This window comes from Callorhinchus milii, unplaced genomic scaffold, assembly GCF_018977255.1.
Source record: "Callorhinchus milii isolate IMCB2004 unplaced genomic scaffold, IMCB_Cmil_1.0 Scaffold5, whole genome shotgun sequence".
NCBI classification, from domain to species: Eukaryota; Metazoa; Chordata; class Chondrichthyes; order Chimaeriformes; family Callorhinchidae; genus Callorhinchus; species Callorhinchus milii.
In genome coordinates this window covers 48,235,947-48,258,405 of record NW_024704746.1, presented here as the reverse complement: position 1 = coordinate 48,258,405, position 22,459 = coordinate 48,235,947, and the positions used below count along the sequence as shown (strand labels likewise).

General features: G+C 40.6%; 2 protein-coding genes across 2 annotated transcripts; one reads left to right on the top strand and one right to left on the bottom strand.

The window, feature by feature from the left end:
- Positions 1-3,699: 3,699 nt before the first annotated feature.
- Positions 3,700-13,548, top strand: LOC121849203 (protein mono-ADP-ribosyltransferase PARP12-like). Its single transcript, XM_042335426.1, is given in 12 exon segments — positions 3,700-3,762; positions 3,807-3,849; positions 4,703-4,804; positions 5,596-5,719; positions 5,972-6,140; positions 8,514-8,628; positions 9,275-9,371; positions 9,938-9,999; positions 10,002-10,033; positions 11,196-11,326; positions 11,992-12,143; positions 13,249-13,548. Coding segments are annotated over 12 exon segments (1,356 nt in total). The 3' UTR covers positions 13,515-13,548.
- A 3,485-nt stretch (positions 13,549-17,033) lies between these two features.
- Positions 17,034-20,166, bottom strand: LOC121849228 (lectin-like). The gene is made up of 3 exons (XM_042335725.1): positions 20,095-20,166; positions 19,893-20,004; positions 17,034-17,110 (listed from the first exon to the last, which is right to left on the bottom strand). Exons 1-3 carry the CDS (start codon positions 20,161-20,163, stop codon positions 17,040-17,042), a joined length of 252 nt encoding a protein of 83 aa, XP_042191659.1. The 5' UTR covers positions 20,164-20,166; the 3' UTR covers positions 17,034-17,039.
- Positions 20,167-22,459: the final 2,293 nt, after the last annotated feature.

Here is a 22,459-nt window from a genome sequence, read left to right as displayed (position 1 = left end):
CAGTCAAACCTGATGCCTAAGTTGCATACCTGTTCGGTAATTTTGAGGGATAGGTTGGGGAGGCTAAGGACGTCAGAGCCGCAGGATAGAAGACGACAGGAGCCAATTAGTATGGCTTCCATCTTGTCACATTTAGTAATCCAAGGGAAGAGGGTTAGGGTTAACGTTTATAGTCAGAAAATTGTGTCAGCAATGTGTGTTATGTAGATAGGGAGAACAATCTGGTAATTGTTGAATAGTTAATGTGGTTCTAACCAAACAGAGGTGCAGTATTGGTTGAGGGCAGGATAGAGCCAAATAATTTCTCAATGCATTTAGTGTGGGTATAGGTGAGTTTCTGATGCGCCAGGCAGTGAAATTGTGTTTGAATGCAGAATTAACTTTGGGAATGCTGTGGAACTTTAACTTGCAGCACTAAAAATGTTTTTACTTTCATAACTGATATTCCACACCCCAGTTATTTGAAACATCCATTAACTGCCCATAGGGTGGCCTCCACTTCACCAGTATTCCAGTACTCACTCAGTGATTCATCCATTCCTCAGGCCACACATCTATTGTTGTGAGCTACTGTATGCTTAAGGAGAGCTGCGATGAGCTTTGAATTTCCATGTGTCCTGGACATCAATGGCAGTTGATGCTGAGGCTATATTGGAATCTGAAACAATAAAACACAGAGACCTGCAAAACAATTATTAGTATTTTAAAGATGGATTAGCAGGTTTAGAGCAGTATACCTACCTTTAATCTTTATTGATAACCTTCACAATCTTCAACAGTGCCCTGCTCACCATTAGGGAAACAAAAAGGGGCATTTTTTTATTCCATTATGATGTATCCGCAGAATAGAAGAACTCTGCTATAAAATTTCGTCTAACTTCACAGGAAATGGCCTAATAATGATGTTCTAATGATGAACTGTACAGAAGTGATGTAACAATTCTTTGTGAATTCCCCTGTCCTGGAGCATCTCTCTCTCTTCCCTTTCAGGAAAACTTGCAAGAATTCCCACAATATCAATGATTTTCACAACATGAGCATCCTGTCCGCTCACGGACTTCAGAAGCTGTCGGAGAAGGAACTACGCGTGCTTCTGCTTCAGAACGACCTGGCTTTGCTTCCTGAGGTGCAAGTCCCAGCACTCTGGCACACTTCCCACTGACTGTACATAACTGTGTTCACCAAACACATTGTTGCAGACATGTTAGAATTATTCACCGGATACACACTGAACATATAAATGTTGCTTAAAGTTTTATGGGGAGATTTGTAAAACGGATTCATACTGATACAATCAGCAAAGACTAGAAAAACATTAATTATAAAAGATTTTCAAGATTAATTTCCTCTGTTCATGGAAGTATAAAGTACATTTAAAGTCTGAATTTTTTTTTCTCAATTTCTACTTTCACCTTTATATGCTGAGAGTACCCAGCAACCCTCCAGTGCCACCTTCAAGTATCCACTCTTTATGCATAAGCTTAGTGAGTGTGTGTGGGGTATTTGACCATGGAGGGCATCACAGCTGATCCTGTTCTGGCCCTTTCCTGACTTTTCTATAGATACTACTTTCAGCAGAGCATCACTGGATTTTGATCGGGATCAGGAATACTGGCTAAATTGTCCCTCCCTAGCCTGCGCTTGCTTATTTGTAGCATTCTTATCAATTAACAAGTTTTAACGCATCAGAACGCAGTGTTGGCAAGCTATGCTGGAATGGAAAGGCCATCAAAGCCAGGTCAAATTCCTTAAACAACTTCCATACATGTGCACTCGCCAAATGGGGTGGGTGGGGGTTGGGTGTGTCACTGGATAGCAACTGGGAACCTGGCTAATTTTCCTTTTTAGAAACACTGTAGGAGCTTACTGCCACCTGCAGTTCACATTGCCAAACTCAATACAGATCATTTGAACCTACTGTTGAGTACAGGCGAGCACCACACAGATGTCCTAGGATTAGACTAAATAATTATCAGATAACTTAAGCCTGCCAGAGAGGTCACTAACTTTAATGAAGGCCAGTGCATTTCACTGCATTCACTTTCAAGATTTTAAAGGGATTTACAAGTATTTCTTAAAATAATTAAAATTGAATAGCTTAGTGGGTAATTGCAATGCTTGATGTGCAACTAAGCAATCACAGACCACGAGAGTCCTAAGTTCAGACCCTTGTGTGTGCTGAGTTAGCTGATCCCAACTGGTCTTCTGGAACTGACATTGTTTGAATTACCTACCTTCACCCAAGCTATAGAAGAGTGTGACTAGACCAGACTGATATTTTTGCCTCCTTCGAACCGTATATTTTATCTCAAATACTTAGATAGTTTAAGAGTTTAAAATTAAACATCCTTTGACTTGCAAATATTCTGCAGAAAGAGGTGAACAAATAACACTGAGTTTTCAGTTACACTGAGCATGTTAGTGTTTTGTGAATGCAAATATTTATTGGGACATGTTGAGTATTTCACCAGTTTAATATCAGATGAGCCTAATCTAAGATACTTTGGACTCAACTAATCCGAGAATCTTTGGACTCAAAAGGTGAATGATTTTGTGCAATAAAAATATTTGCACTGTCTGTGATTATACTCTGCATGTTTATCACTGAAAAATCAAGTATGGCACATGTTAGACAGATTAATTGTCTTATGAAAACACACAGTGACACCACTTTACATTATAATCCTGTGAAGCACTTTGAGATGATTCGATGACGTGATAAGGCTATGTCAAATATAAGTATTATTATTGGAGTGGTGGGATTGGCAGTGGTAGTGGAATCTTTACTCTCCATCTAGCTTGTTATTTATCTGACCTGGGATGTCTGATGCTGAGACAGCAGCTTTAAAAAGTGTTTCATTTACTTTCATTGTTAAATAATGACACTTGAGACAAAATAATCATGCTCTCTCTGGAATTTGCTCAACCCAGAGACAAAAGAAACAGAGGGGAGACAAGGAGAAAATGTTTTGCCCAGAGAATTTCTTATTTATTACGGTCTGGAATGCATGGCCTGAAAGGGTGGTGAAAGCAGATTTGAAAGTAGCTTTCAAAGGGTACTTAAAAAGAAAAGTTTGCAGGGCTATGGGCAAGAGAGGGGGAGTAGTTGGTAGTTTGTAGCTCTTTCAAAGAGCCGTCACCGGCATGATGGGCCGAATAGCTTTCTGTGCTGTAATATTCTATGATTCTAACTGCTTTGCCTTTATGCCCTCTCTCCCTGCCATTAAGACCCACTTTAAAATGTGTCTCTTTGACCATGCTTTTGGTCAATACCCTCAAATGCTTTGCTCCTTTCCTACCTACTCAATGATCCCCATTGTTGTTCTGAAGCAATTTGAGTCATTCATCCGATGCAAATGGTGTGATATAAGTGTAACCTGCTGAAACCCAGATAGTTTTATTTATTTTTTTCCTGCTTGGGTTTACATTTTACACAAAAATGCACATTCACAACAATTTACAGTAAATTTACAGTAAAGCGCTTTTGAGACATCCTTCTGATGTGAAAGGCACTGTATCAAAGGTAAGGATCATAATTATTATTATTTAGTGTTGACCTCATGTTCTTCTCTTTTTCAGGTTTGCCTGTATTACAACAGAGGCAGCAATCATGGTCAGTTTGGCAGTTGTACCCACAAAGAGACTTGCAATAAGCTCCACATTTGTTCCTACTTCATCTTAGGGAGCTGTAAATTTGGGATGGTTGCATTCGCTCCCATAGCTTTACAGACAACACCACCAAGCTTCTGCTCGAGAGGCTCTGTCTGGATGAAGAACTGATCAAAAACCTGCTGCCAATATATCAGAATGGAAACCATATCAAAAGTCCACCCTCCACTGGTGATGAAGGTGAGATTCCAATGTTTGTATCTGATTGTCTCATTTTCCACCTCTGCTCTAAATACGATGACTTCAGTAGGGTTACAGTTCTGTAGAAACTAGCAGCTCACTTGTAGATTGCCCAATTGACCATTTCCTGACTATTTAACAGTGGGAGGTATTATCACAGTTGAGCTCAATTTTACTGTCCACCAAGTGGCATTTTCCACCTGGGTAATTGGAAAATAATCAGAGGGGGCAATCCTAGCTCATTTGCTCACATATTTACATAAATCTCCCAAATCTACCTGATCTCCAAAAATTATCTGCAAAAGTTTTTTTTGACCTTTGTTAATATTTCCTTTAATCAATTTTGCTATGGCATCTTCAATGCCCCACCATGCATTGGAGAATTAGAACCATTGTGCCCCATGAAGTATTTCATCACTTGAATCGAGATGTAGCGATGTCTATCTCTATAATCTCATAGGAACATAAAAAGGTGCAGGATTGGAGCAGGCTATGGTGGTCCATCTGGCTATAATATAAATGAATAACTTCTACACTATATCTTTCAAACCCCTCAGTTGATTTCATCACCAAATCCTATTCTTGTTCAAATATTTATCCAAATCCTTTTAGGAATTAATTGATGAAGTTTCAATTGCTTGTTCTGCATATCTACTATGCCAAGCAATTTCTTTTCTTTCAAAACTTGCCACGGTCCTATCACATTAATTGCAACAGAAACTATGTACACCACTTCCTGTTCTTTTCCCTCCACAAACACAAATAGCTGTGAATTCTGTGGCCCAAGTGCCCTTTCAACAGACTTTTGTAGCAATTCCATTGAATCATAGTTTGCTGTGTATTTTTTCCCCAGAGAAGGGCGCTGCATGTCAGCAGGCATCCACGAGCTCCAGGGGCAATGCGGACTCAGAAGAGATCTGTCTGTACTTCCTCAGAAAAAACTGCAGCTACAAGGGTTTGTGCAAAAACTTCTGTTTAAACCATTGTTGATAGTTCCATTGTTATATTTTAAAGATGGCAATCTTTTTATACGAACAAAATAATAAACAGTCGTGGTCTACTACACTGATTTGTTTTCATTCATAACAACATGTGCACAACTGGTGCTTCTTTTATCTGTGGTTGCACCTCAAAGTGGCTGTTGAGATGAAGCAATTCACCCCAGAGCTGCCTTGGTGCTGGAGATTGAAAGGATCCCTCCAGGCCAGTATTTCATTCTGCTTGCACAAATCTCTTTCTCGTTCCGGCCAGCAATGCAAATTTTGCTTCAATTTTCTCCATGGACCTTCCTCAAACATGACTTGGGAGATAACTGCGGTTACTTGAACTGTGTTGTTGTTGACTTTTACCTATATTGCTTCCAAGTGTGCCCCACAGTGTAAAGCAGATCAGAAACTGGTGGACCCTTAAACAAAAATGTAAGGAAAATGTTGGTAGAAATGGTCCCTCTAAGTAAAAACCCTTTGTGGCCCAAAATAATTGCTTTGATCTTTGAGTATGTTGGATCACGCATTCAAATGTATTTTGAACACTGCCTGTCAGTGCAGTGAAATTAAGTGCTATAAATTATAGTCTCAGAACATTGTTTCCTATGCATGAAATCAGATTACTTCTGTGCAAGTATGAGCAAAATGTTGACCTTGTTAATTCATAAATTGAATAACAGAATTGATCTTTGACAGAGAAATGAAGCGTTTCAGAATGTGATTTTAAATAAATGCTCTCTTCTGTTTTTATTTTGTACAGACAAGTGCATCCGGATTCACTGGCATTTGCCATACAAGTGGCAGATCTACAACAAAACATGGACCAACCTCGCAAACATGGAGCAGATTGAAATGGCTTTCTGTGACCCAGACAATTCCATCAGGTACTTCCTGACCAAATGAACAAAAGACAGCAGATTATCACAAGTGTATATTTTTCAGGTTCCAGGACCTTAGCTTTCTAGTGACTTTTGAAGTATTATGTTTTAGAGTTAAAATGTCCTGATAAGTTGTCATATATGTATATATACTTTGCATTAAATAACCTGTTTGCATTGTCTATGATTCTCAGCATTTTAAAGACGTGGATCACATCTTTTAATTTCAAGGATAATTACAACTTTTATTATTTACAGCTTTGAGCCTTCATCCATTAACTTTGAGACAATGATGTGCGGCTCTAACCCGGTAAGACGTCTCTCCACGGCCTCCTCGGTCACTAAACCTCCATATTTTATCATGACCACAGAATGGTTATGGTACAAGAAAGAAAAGTTGGGCACCTGGACTGAGTATGGATGCCAAGTAAGTTTTTTGTTCCTTTTTCTCACTGGGGTCTCGCTCGCTTCTGGATAATTTCAGGAATTCAAGGTGCTTAGTTGAGAGCCTAGTGAGAGGGAGTTGTGCTTGATAGAACTAGTTACCCTGGAAATGGAAAGGGGAAGTGTTAGAGAACAGAGAGAAGATAAGACTGAGAGAATGGAGGGAGATGTGGCATAGATAAAGTAAGAGAAGGTGTCAGTCAGCCTCATCCTGACGTGAAAGGTGCTATACAAATGTAATTTTGTATTGCATTGGGTAGCACTCTCATCTCTGAGGCAGAAGGTTGTGGATTTAAGCCTTTTATTGGGACTTTGAGCTAGGCTGATGCTCCAGTGCAGTGCTGTTATTATTATAGAGCCAAGGGGGCAGAGAGGAAGAGGCACTACAGACTGATGGTACATTCATTCTCTTGTCTGCACTGTGTTTTCAGCCTTTCTGCCCCCATTCTCTGGAACTCCATCCCAGAGTCCCTTTGTCTCACTCCCTTACTTAACTTATTTAAGGTCCACCTCAAGATCTACCTTGAATGTACATCACCTTCACTTCTTCTCCACAAACAGCTTCTCCTCTAGCCCCCCGCACTAGCCTTGTGCGGCGTTCCTTGGGGCTCTGTCCTTGGTCCCTTCCCTTCAATATCTATATGCTCCCTCTTGGTGACATCATCCGCAGACATGGGATCAACTTTCAGGTGGAGTCCTGTAGCTCAGTGGTTAGAGCACTCGCTTTGCAAGTGAGAGACCTGAGTTCAATTCCAGGCAGAGGGCGAAACCTTGGGCAAGTTTCCTTACTCCACACACCTAATAATAATCCCTCCAAAACCAAAAACAATAATAAATTGGTCATTTTCAATCTAGGACTGTTTGTGGGACATTGCTGTGCGCAATTGGCTGCCGCATGTGCCCACAAATATACAGTCAATTCACTTTACACTGTGTTCTGTGAAGCGCTTTGGGACGTCCTCCTGACGTGGAAAGCGCTATATCAAATGCAAGGATTATTATTATTATTATTATTATTATTATTATTATTATTATTATTATTATGTATGCGGATGACACCCAACTGTATCTCTCTGCCACCACCCTTGACTCCAGGGCCATTGTTGTGCTGGCAGAATGCCTGTCAGATATCAAGTCCTGGATGAGAACTAACTTTCTACAGCTGAACTTCCATAAGACCGAGACTCTCCTAATTGGCTCCCGTCAGCGCCTCAGCACCTCAGGCACCAACAACATCACATCCAAGGATGCACACTCCACCTTACTAAGCCAGTCCGGAACCTTGACTTCTTGTTTGATTCTCATTTACAATTTATGTAGTGGCCTCTACCCCACTTCTGTGCCATGACCCCCTCTACCTTCCCCCACCTCCGCAATATTGCCCAGCTCCGCAACTGTCTCACTTCACAGGCTGCCGAGACCCTCATACACACATTTATAACATCCAGGCTCGACTACACAAACTCTTTGCTTGTCGGCCTCCCCAGATCTTCCCTCCATAGGTTGCAGATCATCCAGAACTCTGCAGTCCGTGTCCTCTCCTGCACTAGACTCCGCGGCCCTCTCAACGCCATCCTCGCCCGACTCCACTGGCTTCCCATCACACAAAGGATACAGTTCAAGATCCTGGTCCTCACTTTCAAAACCGTCCATGACCTTGATCTCCCCTACCTCTGCGAGCTCCTAACCCGCTACCAACCTGCCCACTCCCTCCGCTCAGCGGGCTTACGCCCTCCACCTTGTTTGCCCCACCATTGGCGGGCAGGCTTTCAGCCGCTCTGCCCCCACCCTCTGGAACTCCATTCTGCAGTCCCTCCACTTCGCTCCCTCCCTTGCCTCTTTCAAGACTCATCTCAAGACCCTCCTCTTCGACTGTGCCTTTGGTAACCTTCTTTCACCCCCTGCCCTGATCCGGACCCCCAGTTTGGGTCCGAAACACTGATTGTCCAGCGCTTTGGGATGTCCTCCTGACATAAAAGGTGCTATACAAAGGTAATATTGTTGTTGTTGATGGTGCTTTTGGTCACCTTTCCCCACCCCTCCACTCCTGCCCCCAGCTTGGATACCCAACTAGTACTTCTGTTTGATCAGCTGGGTGTCTGAATCATGCAGAAACCCACCATTATGCTTAAGAGTATCCAAACTAAACTGAGAGCTCCATGCATCCCAGCTACACATGTAGCATGTGTAGCTGGCTTCTAGAGAGGCAGAGAGAAAACAATTTTGGGGAATGTTGTATGACTAAGACACACAATGGGTGTTTGCTAGCTGCAAATTCCTTTCAGTCTGAGCTGAAGATCAGTTTCATGGAGAGAAGTTCAAACTCTGAGTCTGTACCTCTCTCTCTCTCTGACAGGATGACCACGCTCTGCCTGTAACATCTGCAGACCTGGAGAATGTCTATTTGGCCAATAAGGATGACGAAATGCCTATTGTCATAGGAGAATTCAGCGACTTCCTGAGCTTTAAAGGTACATTCACTCCATCCAAAGCACTTCTTTCTCCAGCGACCTTGGTTACTATAACCATGTTTTACAGATTAACCAAATTATGGAACTATGATTGTGATGTAAACGCTCCCTCTTTTGTTAAACCAATTTTATTTTGTGCTGTAATATACTGGGTCCAGGTTTTTGGTTGGATGGTAAAGGCATTATAATATATGCACAAAATTGGGTATTTTTTTAATAACTTATTGTGTATATCATTTTCATACATTGCACTGTCAATACATGTTCAATGAGGCTGTTTGATAATGCAAAGAGTAAGAGCATAAATTCTGGATAATTCATGATTTTTAGTGCTAATGTGGCACACAAATTGCTTGGGAATGATGTAAGGTGTGTTGCATAACCACCCATAATGTATGAATACAGTAATGTATTATGTGTGATTGGTCAGCTGCTTAATCTGAGACCTCAAATCTTACCCTTAGTGGTGTAGTAGGAAGCATTTAGACTATTTTTCTATCCAATGACACTAGAAAACGTGTGAAGCTTGTTTCAAAGTTTACGATTTTGGGGTTCAGCTTTAGGATCTTCAAAGGCATTGGCTGAACAATTCCTTTTTGTTGTCAGTTGAGTACTTTTCAAAGTGTTGCTTTCATCCTTCTTTTAGAAATGTGCCAGAAAAATGTGTTACAAGGTACATCGAATGAAGTGCGGAGGAGACCAAGATTTATCACTGAGGAGGATGTAGAAAAAAAGATCCAGGGGTATGGAAACCTTTGTAGCTTCTGAGACAAGTGTTAATATACATGAACTTTGAAGTGATTCAGCTTCTAACTGATTATTGTTGTGTGAATGTATCAGCCTATTATGCTGAGTGTTTGGGAGCGGGAGATTATCCTCTCAGTTACCCAATGTCACCATCGGCTCAGGTTCTCATCATTTGTGATAAGGCCTTTGAGACACGGTCCCGACGTGAAAGCCACTGCATAAATGTAAATTATATTGTATAAATACCGAAGCTCTGTTTGGACATGGTTTCCTTCCAGGCACGTTGAAGTGGAGTTACTGGGGTTGGAACAGGATTCAAGTTGTGTATATCAGTTGCGAATCTTGTTTCAAATCCTGTGTTCTTGATCTCTTGATCTCTGTGCTGCACCTGACCTGGGAGGGTTGAATGCTGACAAAGTGAAGAAACATTATTATTCCTTAGATGCGATGTATTTTATATTATAAGTAAATAAATCTTACAAATGCATGGGATAATTGTCATCTCATATAAATAAAGAGCATGAAAGTTGATTTAAATATTTAACAGCCCATGCTTTTGCAGCAAATCACAGTCTGCACAAGTAGAAGCCAGTGCCTGTGAACCAAAAAACATTCCTGAAAACTGGACAAATCAGCTTTGTCAGACATGGGATATCAGGTATGAACTTTGATTTGACTGACAATCGATGTTCGTGACTGTATTAGAATTTGAGTCCCATGAGCTTTAAAAAGTCATGTTTAAAAAGTCATGTTACCCCAATGTTTGTTTTTCCTACAGTGCACTGACCAACAACTAAAAGTGGGAAATGTGGGCGAATGATGATAATTGTATTTAGAAGTACTTTATTATATTCAGTAGAAGTATTTAACATTTTTTGGGGAGCCACTTTTTAGAACAGTTCCTTAAAATCCATTGACTTTCTAGTCCTCGGACATTCATAGACCCAGGTATTGACTACAATAGTCATGTACAATAGTCGATGGTACAGTTACTGGTATCAGATTTTGTGCACTCGAATCATCTGCAACAGAAAATAAAAATCCATTGCAAGAAAAACACAAGGGGTAACAAGACTTTGTAAATACATTGATTTCATATGTTTGCATGCTGACCACTTACAAAATCAGATGACACACAGTTCAGTGAGGCGTGACGTCAAGGTTTATGAACAGTCAAAGGACGTAGTATTAAAAAACAAGAGCTAAGTTATAGAAAGGTGGTGAAGAAATTCAAGCCTTATTTTTGACCTTGAAGTCCTGACATGCTCAAAGGAAATTTGTGTTCTTTCTTTTACCTTTTAGACAAGTGTTCATCTGCTGTGTTACTTCCCATCTTTCCATTCCCGACTCAATCCTAGTCTCAGTGATACAGTGCTGGTAGTTTATTTCAATCTTCACTCATAATATATATCCCAGGTCTTCCACGATGGATCATAATCTAATCTGATAGTATAATTATATTGAGTGCCGTTGTCCTTTGCACAAACACTGTATGAATTAATGGGGACAGAGTAAGTGAATCTACCCCACAGGCTCATGGTGACAGCTCCTTGGAGATTCAGATTTTGTGTATGTATATATCTCAAATGGTTCAGCCACACATGAATGAGCTGGTGTATGTACGCATTGGGTCTGACTCTTCACATATTGACACATTGAAACCGAGAAGAGCCTGGATTTGGAGCTTACCCGGCAAGCACAAGAATACAGCACAGCACAAGTACCAATCAAAATATTTATTCAGCAAAAACAATATGTAGTAAGTATTTAAGCTAAGTAGATATTTCCTAATGTTCTGCATTTATTTTATATTCCTTTAGCGAGTTGCACTCTCTACATTCTCCAAGGAATATGAAGAAATACAGTCTCTTTTCCAGCAGACCATGCCAACCGGCGCAATCCAGAAAATTGACCGGAACCAAAACCTTGGACTTTGGGAAATATTCCAGTGGTTAGTAAACATTGTCAAATGTGCTTATCAATAGTTTTAGTCTTTTGTTTTGTAAAAATGTTCTAGACTCCCCGATGTTGAAGTGTCTGCAGTAAACAAACGTTCCATTTCACAAAAGTAGCAATGCTCATTGAGTTAATCAACAACAATAGAAAAAAATAGAATAACAGAAAAAAGCAAACATAGCTTTGGGCCTCAATCCTGAACAGATAAACTCTATAGATCGCAACTGTACTTTACGATTTCACACATCATAAAGGTTATTTAAACTATTTTTATTTTTTTCGAATAAACCCTATGACATATAATAAGCGGGTTCAATAATCTGCTCTCTGCTTGTGCCAGTTACTTTGCTTTGGGTAAAAGTGGGGCACAAGGTTCACTTGCATTTTTTAAGATACATTATTCGACCTTGTGATAGGATGTTTATGTTGTAGCATGTTTCCAACACCAGGTGGCCACATTGCATTTTCCAAATTAGTTTCATGGGGTCTTAATTTGGCTGTCTTTTTAATCAAATACCAATGTACAAGATGTGTTCTGGGAACATGGTGAGAGGTGAAGCTACTTGAACACCTGAACTTCTTAACAGTGACCTCTCAGTCCTTTTTAAGCTGCTCAGTTCAAGTGCACTAACTGCTTTTTGCATATCTCTGTGCCCTTAGGCAGAAAGAAAGGATGAAGAAGAGGGACAATGGAAAGCCTGTAGATGAGAGATTCCTTTTCTGTAGCACAGACCCAATGTTTGTTGATGCAATCTGCAACCAGAACTTTGAGTGGGGAAGCTGTGCACAGGTTGGGACTTTATACGGAAACGGTGCGTACTGAAATTTTCTTTATATTTCTAACAAACTTTTCCACAAACATTCACTTCTGTCGTTTATGAAATCATTGTTTCAACATCATCCTTACAGCTGCTTAATATTGCTGCTTACATCAGAGAATACACAGTAGATTTCCAATACGGTAGAGAAAGGGGATTGGAAATTCTACGGACATATATAACACAAGATTGTGCAAGGCGAAACCTTGGGCAAGTTTCCTTACTCCACACGCCTAATAATAATCCCTCCAAAAACAATAATAAATTGGTCATTTTCAATCTACGACTGTCTGTGGGACATTGCTGTGCGCAATTGGCTGCCGCGTTCGCCCACAAATATACAGTCAATTCACTTTACAGTGTGTTCTGTGAAGCGCTTTGGGACGTCCTCCCGACGTGAAAAGCGCTATATCAAATGCAAGGATTATTATTATTATTATTGCATGAAACTGAAAAGCTAATAGTCCATTTCACCTCTAAGACCAAGAATAATAATAAGAAGAATGGTAGGAAAAAGGATGAGATGAATCAAAATTTAGTGGTTTATTGGTGCCAAGATGCAGCATAAAACCCAGTAGACTGCAGGAGCAAGAAAGCACTTGGGCAGTAGGTATGACCCATCTATAGAGCCCAATGACTGGGTTTGCAAAACAGAGATGCAGGGATGCATGACTCATCTGCAAACTTGGTGTCAGGGAACACGTTATCAAAACACAATTCCCAGAAGAGTAAACAGATGTGATTGAGATCTTTGTGGGGTAGACGCGATGAGGGTAAAAAGCTTTTGCTTAAAATATTGATTTAAATGAGAATGAGGTCAAACTTGCAGATTTTGCACAGAATTTGAAATATTGAATTCTGCTGGAAACCAAATGTGTATCATTCTGACCTGTGAGGAATCCTCTCTGACACAATATCCTTCTGGTCATGTTGCAGCAGAATTTCTGCAAGTCGGCATGACTCACATCTTTATTACTGGCAGGATTTCCGATTTGTGAATACCTCATTTTAAACCTTCAGGAGAAGAAATGAAGAATGCTCCAGAGATTGCGTCTTGTCGGGATGTAACAAGAAATCAATCTGTTTGTTTTGTCTGCAGGGAGGTACTTTGCCAGGGATGCTTTGGATTCCAAAATGGACTTGTATTCAGATTTCACTGCAGACACTAGGTTCATGTTCTTGGCACGCGTATTGGTCGGAGAATTCACTCAAGGACGCCCAGGTTATCACCAACCACCACGCAAAGATGGCAGAAACACCAATCTATATGATAGCTGCGTTGATTTCCCCTCTGACCCAACTATTTTTGTTATATTCGAGAAGTGTCAGATATACCCAGAATACATTATAGAATATATTGACTAATACAAATACACAAACTCATTCCCTATATGTAGAAATCATAAGGTAACTTTCATTTGTTAGACAACAATATTTTTATAAGGTGTGATAGGGGCAGATTCTATACATTTCGCCCACGAATATACGGTCAATTCACTTTACAGTCTATTCTGTGAAGCGCTTTGAGATGTTGAGAAGACGTGAAAAACGCTATATCAAATGCAAGGATTATTATTATTATATATTTCAAAGTTAGATATTTGGTGAGCATACGTAAAATCCTTACTTTCTTATTGCCCATTTAAATATTTCATTTTATGCTGGTGAATGTGAAGAAGAACAATGCTTGAGAATGAAATAATTTTATGCTGTGGCAGCCATTGCCAGGATCACTCACCAAGTTCAGGAGTGATGTGGACCCTGGACACAGTTTTATGGGGGAATTGTTTTTATTCCTCCTCAGTGTGTTAACCATTTAATATCTGATTTGACGTTCTCTGCATGCTGCCCTGACTTAAATGACATGTAGAGCAGAAACTAAAAGTTAGGGTTACTGTTCCACATGCCTACACTGTAGAAAGTGAAGTGGCTTTGCCTCCATTAGTATAAACCCAACATAAAACGGGTATTCGTGCTTTACCTGATAATGCTATTGTGTCAAGAAGATGCCATGTTGGATTGCTGCTCTCTGCTGGGTGATTGGCTCTCAGCAAAAGTAAAAGCGGGACTCTACTGGCCTCTGTGTCCCCACTCTGGGGACTTGAAATAATTAGTTGGGTTTCTGCCCCAGGATGCTATTACTGATTCAGTAGAGAGTGAGTATAATAATAAATGATAAAGCTTGCATTTGATATAGTGCCTTATCACGTCTTCGAGACATCTCAAAGCGCTTCACAGAATATACTGTAAAGTGAATTGAGTGTATATTTTGTGGGCGAAACGTAGCAGCCAATTGCGCACAGCAGTGTCCCACAAACAGTCGTGGATTGAGTGAGTGCTCTAACCACTAAGCTACAGGACTCCACGCTGTATATGTGTGTGTGTGTGAGAGAGGGAGAGATAAATCTCAGTTTTGATAGCGCCTCAGAGTCAATTTTCCTGCCAAAAAACAAACATGGACATACTTCCTGCACAAGAGTAGACACTTGGGTGAAATACCGAGAGCAACTAGCACTTAACAAATTACACCATAGCATGAGTGAATGCCTTCAGAAGAGGAGGTGAGAAAACTACAAGATATGTTCTATCCAACGATTCAAACAAGACCGAGGCTCTCATAATTGGCTCCCATCAGTGCCTCAGCCACTGACAACATCACCATCCAAGAATGCTCATTCCACCTCAATCCGGAACCTTGGCGTCTCATTTGACCATCAACTGATCTTTCTACCCCGCATCCGTGCCATGACTCTCTCTACCTTCCCCATCTCCGCAGCATTGCTCGGCTCCACCACTGTCTCACTTCGCAGGCCGCCGAGACTCTCATGCATGCATTCATAACATCCAGGCTCGACGACACAAACTCCCTGCTTATCGGCCTCCCCGACTCCTCCCTTAGGCTGCAGATCATCCAGAACTCTGCAGCCCGTGTCCTCTCCCACACCAGATTTCGTGATCCTATCACCTCCCATCCTCATCCAACAACAACAGCTTGGATTTATATAGCGCCCTCCACACCGGACGGCATCTCACAGCGCTTGCACCCAATTCCACTGGCTTCGCATCACACAGAGGATACAGTTCAAGATCCTGGTCCTCACCTTCAAAGCTCATCATGGCCTTGCTCTCCCTACCTCTGCTACTCCTAAACCCCTACCTACCTACCCGCTCCCTCCACTCACCAGCTTCATGACCCCTGTCCATTCTGCTTCATGACCCCTGTCTTGCCCGCTGCACCATTGGCAGGCAGACACTCAGCTACTCTACCCCCACCCTCTGGAACTCCATCCCACAGTCCCTCGCCTCACCCCCTCCCTTGCCTCCTTCAAGACCTCCTCTTTGACTGTGCTTTCAATCACCCTCCTTCCCTCCTTGCCCTCCACCCTCCCCATCCCGACTTCCAGCTTGGATTCGAAACACTGGTTGTTCAGCGCCTTGGAAGGTCCTCCCGACATGAAAGGCACTTATACAAATGTAATTTTGTTCTATCTTTTAGAAAAATTTTATTGCTTTTCAGGTGTCAAAATCTGTTCCTTCTGGTGTAGTTTTGTTATTAACTTTATGAAGGTGATCTTGATTTCAAGATCCTCATCCTCACCTACAAGGCCATTCACGGCCTTGCTCCCTCCTACCTCTCCAACCTACTATCCCCCTACCTACCTGCCCATACCCTCAGTTCCTCTGGCTCCGGTCTGCTCCACGTCCCCCGCCCCAATCGCCCTACCATCGGTAGTCGGGCCTTCAGCCTCTCAGCCCCCAGGCTCTGGAACTCCATCCCCCAGTGCCTTCGCCTTGCTTCCTCCCTTTCCTCCTTCAAGGCCGGTCTCAAACCTTTCTCTTTCACCGTGCCTTCAGCTCCCTCTCGACTCTCTTCCCCCTCCTCGCTCCCTCCCTTCCCTCCCCTCACCCTGACCATTTCCCCCCTCCTTGCTCCCTCCCCTCCCTCACCCTGACCATTTCCCCCCTGCTCGGGTCATGACCCAACTGTGCAGCGCCTTGGGACGTCCTCCTGACGTGAAAGGCGCTTTATAAATGGAATCTTGTTGTTGTTGTTGTTGTGAGATAGTATACAAACTATTGGATGATATTTTGGAGCTTTATTTTAACAGTTACAGTTTAAATGATGTTGTGCTAATCAACATCTGTTTACATATATTTAACAACATACGTAATTTGTTGGTGGTGGTATTTGCATTTGGTGTTTGCTAATGTGGTGAGATGCAATGATTTACTTTATCCAATGTAAAGTTAGCAGTTATTATTTTATTACAAACTCACTTTATGTCTAATACGAATGGAACGCCCATTTTGGTGCCATCTTAAAGTTCTTATGGAAAACAGACTGGGCAGGAACGGATTCTTATTTCTGACCTAACAAAGGATCATAAATTCATATGTCAGCTCAGTTGGTTAAAGCAAACATGACCTTCCCACATATCCTTTCCTTAAGTGGCTATTCCTTTCCCGGTGCCAACAACTAATAATGTTGTACATAATCAGGATGTCAATTTATGGGTTAAGTCATACATCAGCACTTTATACTGGATGCATTATTGGTACAATATTGAATTTGTGCCAATTTCAGTAGTGATTAAAGCATATATAATCCCTCAGGATTGTTTACCATGTCCTGCACATGTTCAGAACAATGAGGAATAAATCATAAAACTAAATTTAAAATGAATATCATAAATGGTGTGTGCTATCGAAAATAAATCCAAACAAATGCATTATTTTGCCATCGCTTGTTTTAACTGCATGAATTATTTGCTTCTGGAGAAAGTCAATGTAGCCACCATAAGCACAGTGACAGTGGCATTAGAGAACAAATAAAGATAGGGAATCCATTCCTAGAAAGGATTAATGAATGTAAGTTGTTTTTAAATGGCTTCAGATTCTGTAGGCACAAATAAAAGGCAATTGTGTCGAACAGGACGCATCATTCCATGACCCAAGAGATCCTGAAAGAAAGAAACAATGTTGAGATGAACAATCATCAGTGACTCAGCTTGTGCTATTTGTATATCTGTTTCATCCTTTTTATTCTATTTAGACGCAGCCATTCATCATCTGCTTTGCATAAATACTGGTTGAGATAGTTCTAGACTAAAGCAGCTAAATACATCAGAGGCTCAGGGTGCTGTGAAAGGCTCACCCGCAGTGCTAAATAGTCACTTTATCTTTGAGTATATTTCCCTTTGTAGGAGGCAAGTCCCTAATTTATATTATTATGCTCTCTGATGGCAGTATCCTGCCATTTTAGTACTGAATAAAACAAATGGTGTCTGTGGAAAGGGAGGGAAGGAGAATGTCCCAAAGGGTAAAGCGTGGGCTAGATGTGGAAACTTTTCACAAAATTAGTTCGGCTGAAAAAGGCCCCGAGAACCATCTGATCTCATCCTTCCAGAACACCCACCCAACAGTCCTCCCATCATAGCATCACATTGTTTTAAAATTAATCCAGTATCTCAGCCTTAACCTCCCTGCCTTCCTGTAACCTATTCCAATCGTTAATTACACTCTGGGTAAAGAAAAACTTCCTGAAATTGAAACCTCCCCAGTGACCGTTGATTCCCTCATAATATCGTTCTGTGCACAAATCTCCCCAAATACCCTGATTTACAGTTCATCAGTTCTGGGGGATTTGTTGGTTCTAAAGCCTTTGAGCCTATATAGAATCTCAATATCACTTATGTTAAAGTCCTGGAGCTCAAATAATGTTTACTGGATGATGATGGTGGGGATGTATATAAATATATATTTACATATGTATTATATATTTTTATATATTTATATATGTATATTTATATATCTATCCCTGATAAATGCCTCCCAAAAGTACTTATTTATAGGAACACGAGTGGGCCATTCAACCCCTCAAGCCTGTTCTGCCATTCTATTAGATCATGGTTGATCTGTACCTCAACTCCATTTACTGCCTTTGCTTCGTATCCCTTGATACCTCATCTAACAAAAATCTATCGACCTCAGTTCTTGAAAATTGGAATTGATTCAGCATCCATAGCCTTTTGGGGGAGAGAGAGTTCCAGATTTCCACTACCCTTTGTGTGAAAAAGTGTTTCCTGATTACGTTCCTAAATGGCCTAGCTCTAATAAAAGATTGTGCCCCCTTGAAGAAATGGTTTCTCTGTAGCTACCTAATCGAATCCCTTTACAATTTTAAACACTTCAGTTAGATCACCCTCTACCTTCTATATTCAAAGGAATAGAGACCAAGTTTATCCAACCTGTCCTCACAATTTAACTCTTTTAGCATAGTATTTAATATGTTTGCTATCTCCTGTTCATTTTCTTTTTCAACTCCTCTTTGAATTCCTTAAAGTTTGAAAATCTTCCTTGACTACACTCTTACTGTTATAATACTGAAAGAATGTTTTAGCAAGTTTCCATCTTCCCTGAATGTTGAATAAGCTCACACCGCAATCCTTTCCCTCTAAGATGGCTGTGTGTGTGTACACTAGAGGTCTACTAATTAATTATGGTGCAATTATCAACGATACCTCATTTCATCGCTGCTGATTCTAAAGAGATGGACTATGGGCCATGAGCTGGACTAATAAGAAAGTGGGGCTGCAATTTTTTTATGGAATTTGCTATAAACAGCGCCCCTCTGCTAAAAAACGCTAAACAACTAAATTTCCAGTGCCCAGCCCTCTGCGCATTGCTGACGGCTGTTTACCCGCCGCTACTGTCAGCAAAGCTGTGCCGTTTCTGTGGGTGGAGTGGTGTGAGCGGAAAAATGGGCTTCTCTCCACTCCAAGGCGCCGCTTTTGAGATTGTCTATAATAATAAATAATAACCCTTGCATTTGATATAACGCTTTTCACATCTTCTAGCCGTCGCTAAGCGCTTCACAGAACATATACTGTGAAGTGAATTTACTATATGTTAGCGGGCGAAACACAGCAGCCAATTGCTACAGCAGTGTCCCACAAACAGTCGTGGATTGAGTAACCAAATTTTTTTTTTTTTTGAGAGACATTATTACGCCCGGAAAAGCGATCCCCCAATTAACTAAGAATCGGGTTCCTACTTACTGCTAGGTAAATAGGGCTGTGTGGAGTAAGGAAACTTGCCCAACATTTCGCCCTGCCAGGAATAGAACCCAGGTCTCTCGCTTGCGAGGTGAGTGCTCTAATCACTTGACATAATAAAAAAAATCTGATAGCAGTTTGCTCACATACCTCTTGTCTGTGTATGTCTCTCACTCCTCTGTATATGTGTATGTGTATGATTGTGTGTCTCTCTCTCTCTCTGTATGTTTTTGTGACAGCCTAATGCAACAGCCTAATGTGTCATTTCTTCATGTTTAGTTTTTATGAATGATGTGCAAAAGTGTGGGTTGGTACTAAGATGTACCTCAATAGTACCAATCAACTCCCTGCAATATTCTGCAAAATTTGTAAAATTTCCCTGCAATAATGGGGAAATATTTCTGTAAGTTTCTATTGGCTCTCCTATGAATAATATTTTACCATTACAGCTAGCGAGAGCAACGTCAACAAAACTGGTCAGAAAACTGAATTCTAAGCACTCTGAGATGCTACCTTGCATGGAGGGCACTATATAAGTACAAGTTACTGTTGAAATCTCAGTACAATTGCCATATTGGATCCCATTTGTGAATACTATATAATACCATCATAGTGTTTCAGTCAGTACATCAATGTATCTGGAATTAATATGCAGAAAAGTACACTTGTAATGCAGTCTGTAACATACCTTGAAAATCAATGTGCACACAATTTTCTTTCTCATTTTCATTATTAAATTCGCCTGATATCCATTGTGTGTAATCTGATAGAGATCCATCAGTCCACATAAAAGTGCCTTCCTGTGTGAGATATAATGTTAGTACTTAATGTTTATTTCTGTTAAATATCAAATATTGTAACTTGTAATTCAGAGACTCTGTCATATTCACCTGGTGGCAATCGCTAAAACCAATCCAAGTGTCGGGAAGCGATTCGTCCATTTCATTTATGAAATCCATAATGAATTTATTTGTTGTTCCCGGTGTATTGAGGCAAGATGACCATTTTTGGAATGTGATACACAGAACAGCTTTAAATGAAAAGTGATTATTAATATTTTTAACTGTGCAGCAGTCAGTATCGGACATTTGCTTTTTAATGATGAATACACTAGTACTAAAATACAATGAAGCCTTACATTTATTCTATTCTGATTTAACCAAGCACTGAATGCAAATTAAAGTTGTCCAATTCAACAGTATTAAATAGAGCCAATTAGAAAATTGGGAGTGATTTCTGGGCAGGAATCTCAGTGATGGCTTCAGACTACAAAAGCAAAGATTGATAATTTTATGACCTTTATCTGAACAGATACATGAGCCTTGGAAGCAATTTTAATTGTGCTTCTGTTGAGACACTTCTATTTTCAGTACCCCTTGAAGAAGGGGATGCTTAAGGGAATAGTATAAAGTATGGGGAAGAAGGAAAACAAATTGAAATACAGACAGTCCTTTTTTTTCAACCAGTGAGGTTCACAAGATCACAAGAGAATATGAAGATATTCTTCACAATATGAAGAAGACCTTTCAGCCCATTTGATCTCATCCTCTAGAATACCTGCCCACATACCCAATATCAAGCTGTTTCTTAAATTAGTCCAATGCTCTGGCATCAACCACTCTGCCTGATAATCTGTTCCAGTCAGCAATTGCCCTCTGGGTAATAAAATACTTCCTGCTGTTGGTTCTTAAATTACTCTTTGCACCCCAGAATGTGTGTCCTCTTGTTCTGCTGCCTAGACATATTCATTGATTTTTCATAGAATGTTACGGCACAGAAGGAGGCCATTCCATATCTGAAATATTTTTCTGCATTTACTTTTTCAATCCCTTTTTAAAGCTTATACACCTCTATAAAGCTTTCTCCAAACGTCCCTATGTTTAATTGCTGTTCATTCTTCTAACACTTGTTGCTCTCTTCTGCTGCGCATAGGGCCTGGGTAGCCTGTTATATCGCAGAGACCAAAATTAATGGTGGCCGAATCAGAGCGGCATTATACAGGTTGAGCACATCTCTTGCGGATCTGAACTCAACTGATTTGGCAATATAGCTCAGCATCCTGCTGCCTTGTGTTTTCAACTAATACACCCAAGGTCTCTTTCAGTTGCCCCTTGCAAAGTTCTAAATCATTCATGCAGTACACGTGCCTCATATTTTACAACTTCTTGCTTTATTTACCTATATGCAGTACCTTGCAGTTATTTGTATTGAACTTAATTTGCCAATCTTCAGTCCTTGTACGTACACTATCCAACCTCTCTTGAGATATTACTGAACCAACCTGACCATATGAAGAATAGGCAGCTGAGGAGTTCTCAAATCTATAAACTGTACAGAAAACCAAGCAATCCCTGCTCACCAGTGCTGATTTTGTCCAGTGCAAGATCCATTGCAAATTCCCACACCCACCTAATTGCCAAACATTTTAACGTATATTCATTACACAATTCACTTTTTGCACATGCTGGAATATACTTCATTAATCTGATATTAAAAATTGAAATATAATCTAGCACTTAATTTATTTTATTGAGTTTTCCTAGTTGTATAGCAACTGGTGCATTATACTAATAGGATGAAGAAAAGAGATCAGAATCTTGCCTCAGCTTGTAGCCAGTTCATTTTGGTGTGGACAAATTGGTAACAGAAAGTATAGTGAGGATGATACATCCATCCAGATAAGCAAGGTCCTTGTAAATACAGAGGGATCAGATCAATGATGGAATTACTTGGTGTAAACACGTTTATTTTAAGATCCTGATGAGCAGGAGAGCCATCCATATCGGAGATGAGAACATGAACAGATTCTGTTTCTTTGGCAAGTACAGGAGTAGGATCATCCACTTGGGAGTTGGGAATAGGAAGGGGTTTCATTTCTTTGTCTGCAACAGGAGGATCATTAACTTTGGAAATGGGATTAGGAAGAGGTTCTATTTCTTTGGCAGGTACAGGAGGAGGATCATTAACTCTGGAGATTCGAGTATGAATGGGTTCCATTTCTACGCTTGCAAAAGGAGAATTATTAAGTCGGGAATTGAGATGAGAAAGAGGTTCTATTCCTTTGGCAGGTACAGGAGGAGGATCATTAACTCTGGAGATTGGAGTAGGAAGAGGTTCAATTTGATTGGCTGCAACAGGAGGGTTATCCACTGGGGAATTGGGATCAGGAAGAAGTTCTGTTTCTTTGGCAGGTACAGGAGGAAGATCATTGACTCTGGAGATTGGAGTAGGAAGAGGTTCAATTTGATTGGCTGC

What these genes read in the sequence shown, in the direction of transcription:
- LOC121849228 (XM_042335725.1), bottom strand. Translation starts at nt 20,163, where the DNA reads ATGGATTTCATAAATGAAATGGACGAATCGCTTCCCGACACTTGGATT. An exon ending in GTTTTAGCGATTGCCACCAG is followed by an intron (nt 20,005 to 20,094) that starts GTGAATATGACA and finishes TATCTCACACAG; the next exon opens with GAAGGCACTTTTATGTGGAC. An exon ending in TGTGCACATTGATTTTCAAG is followed by an intron (nt 17,111 to 19,892) that starts GTATGTTACAGA and finishes TCTTTCTTTCAG; the next exon opens with GATCTCTTGGGTCATGGAAT.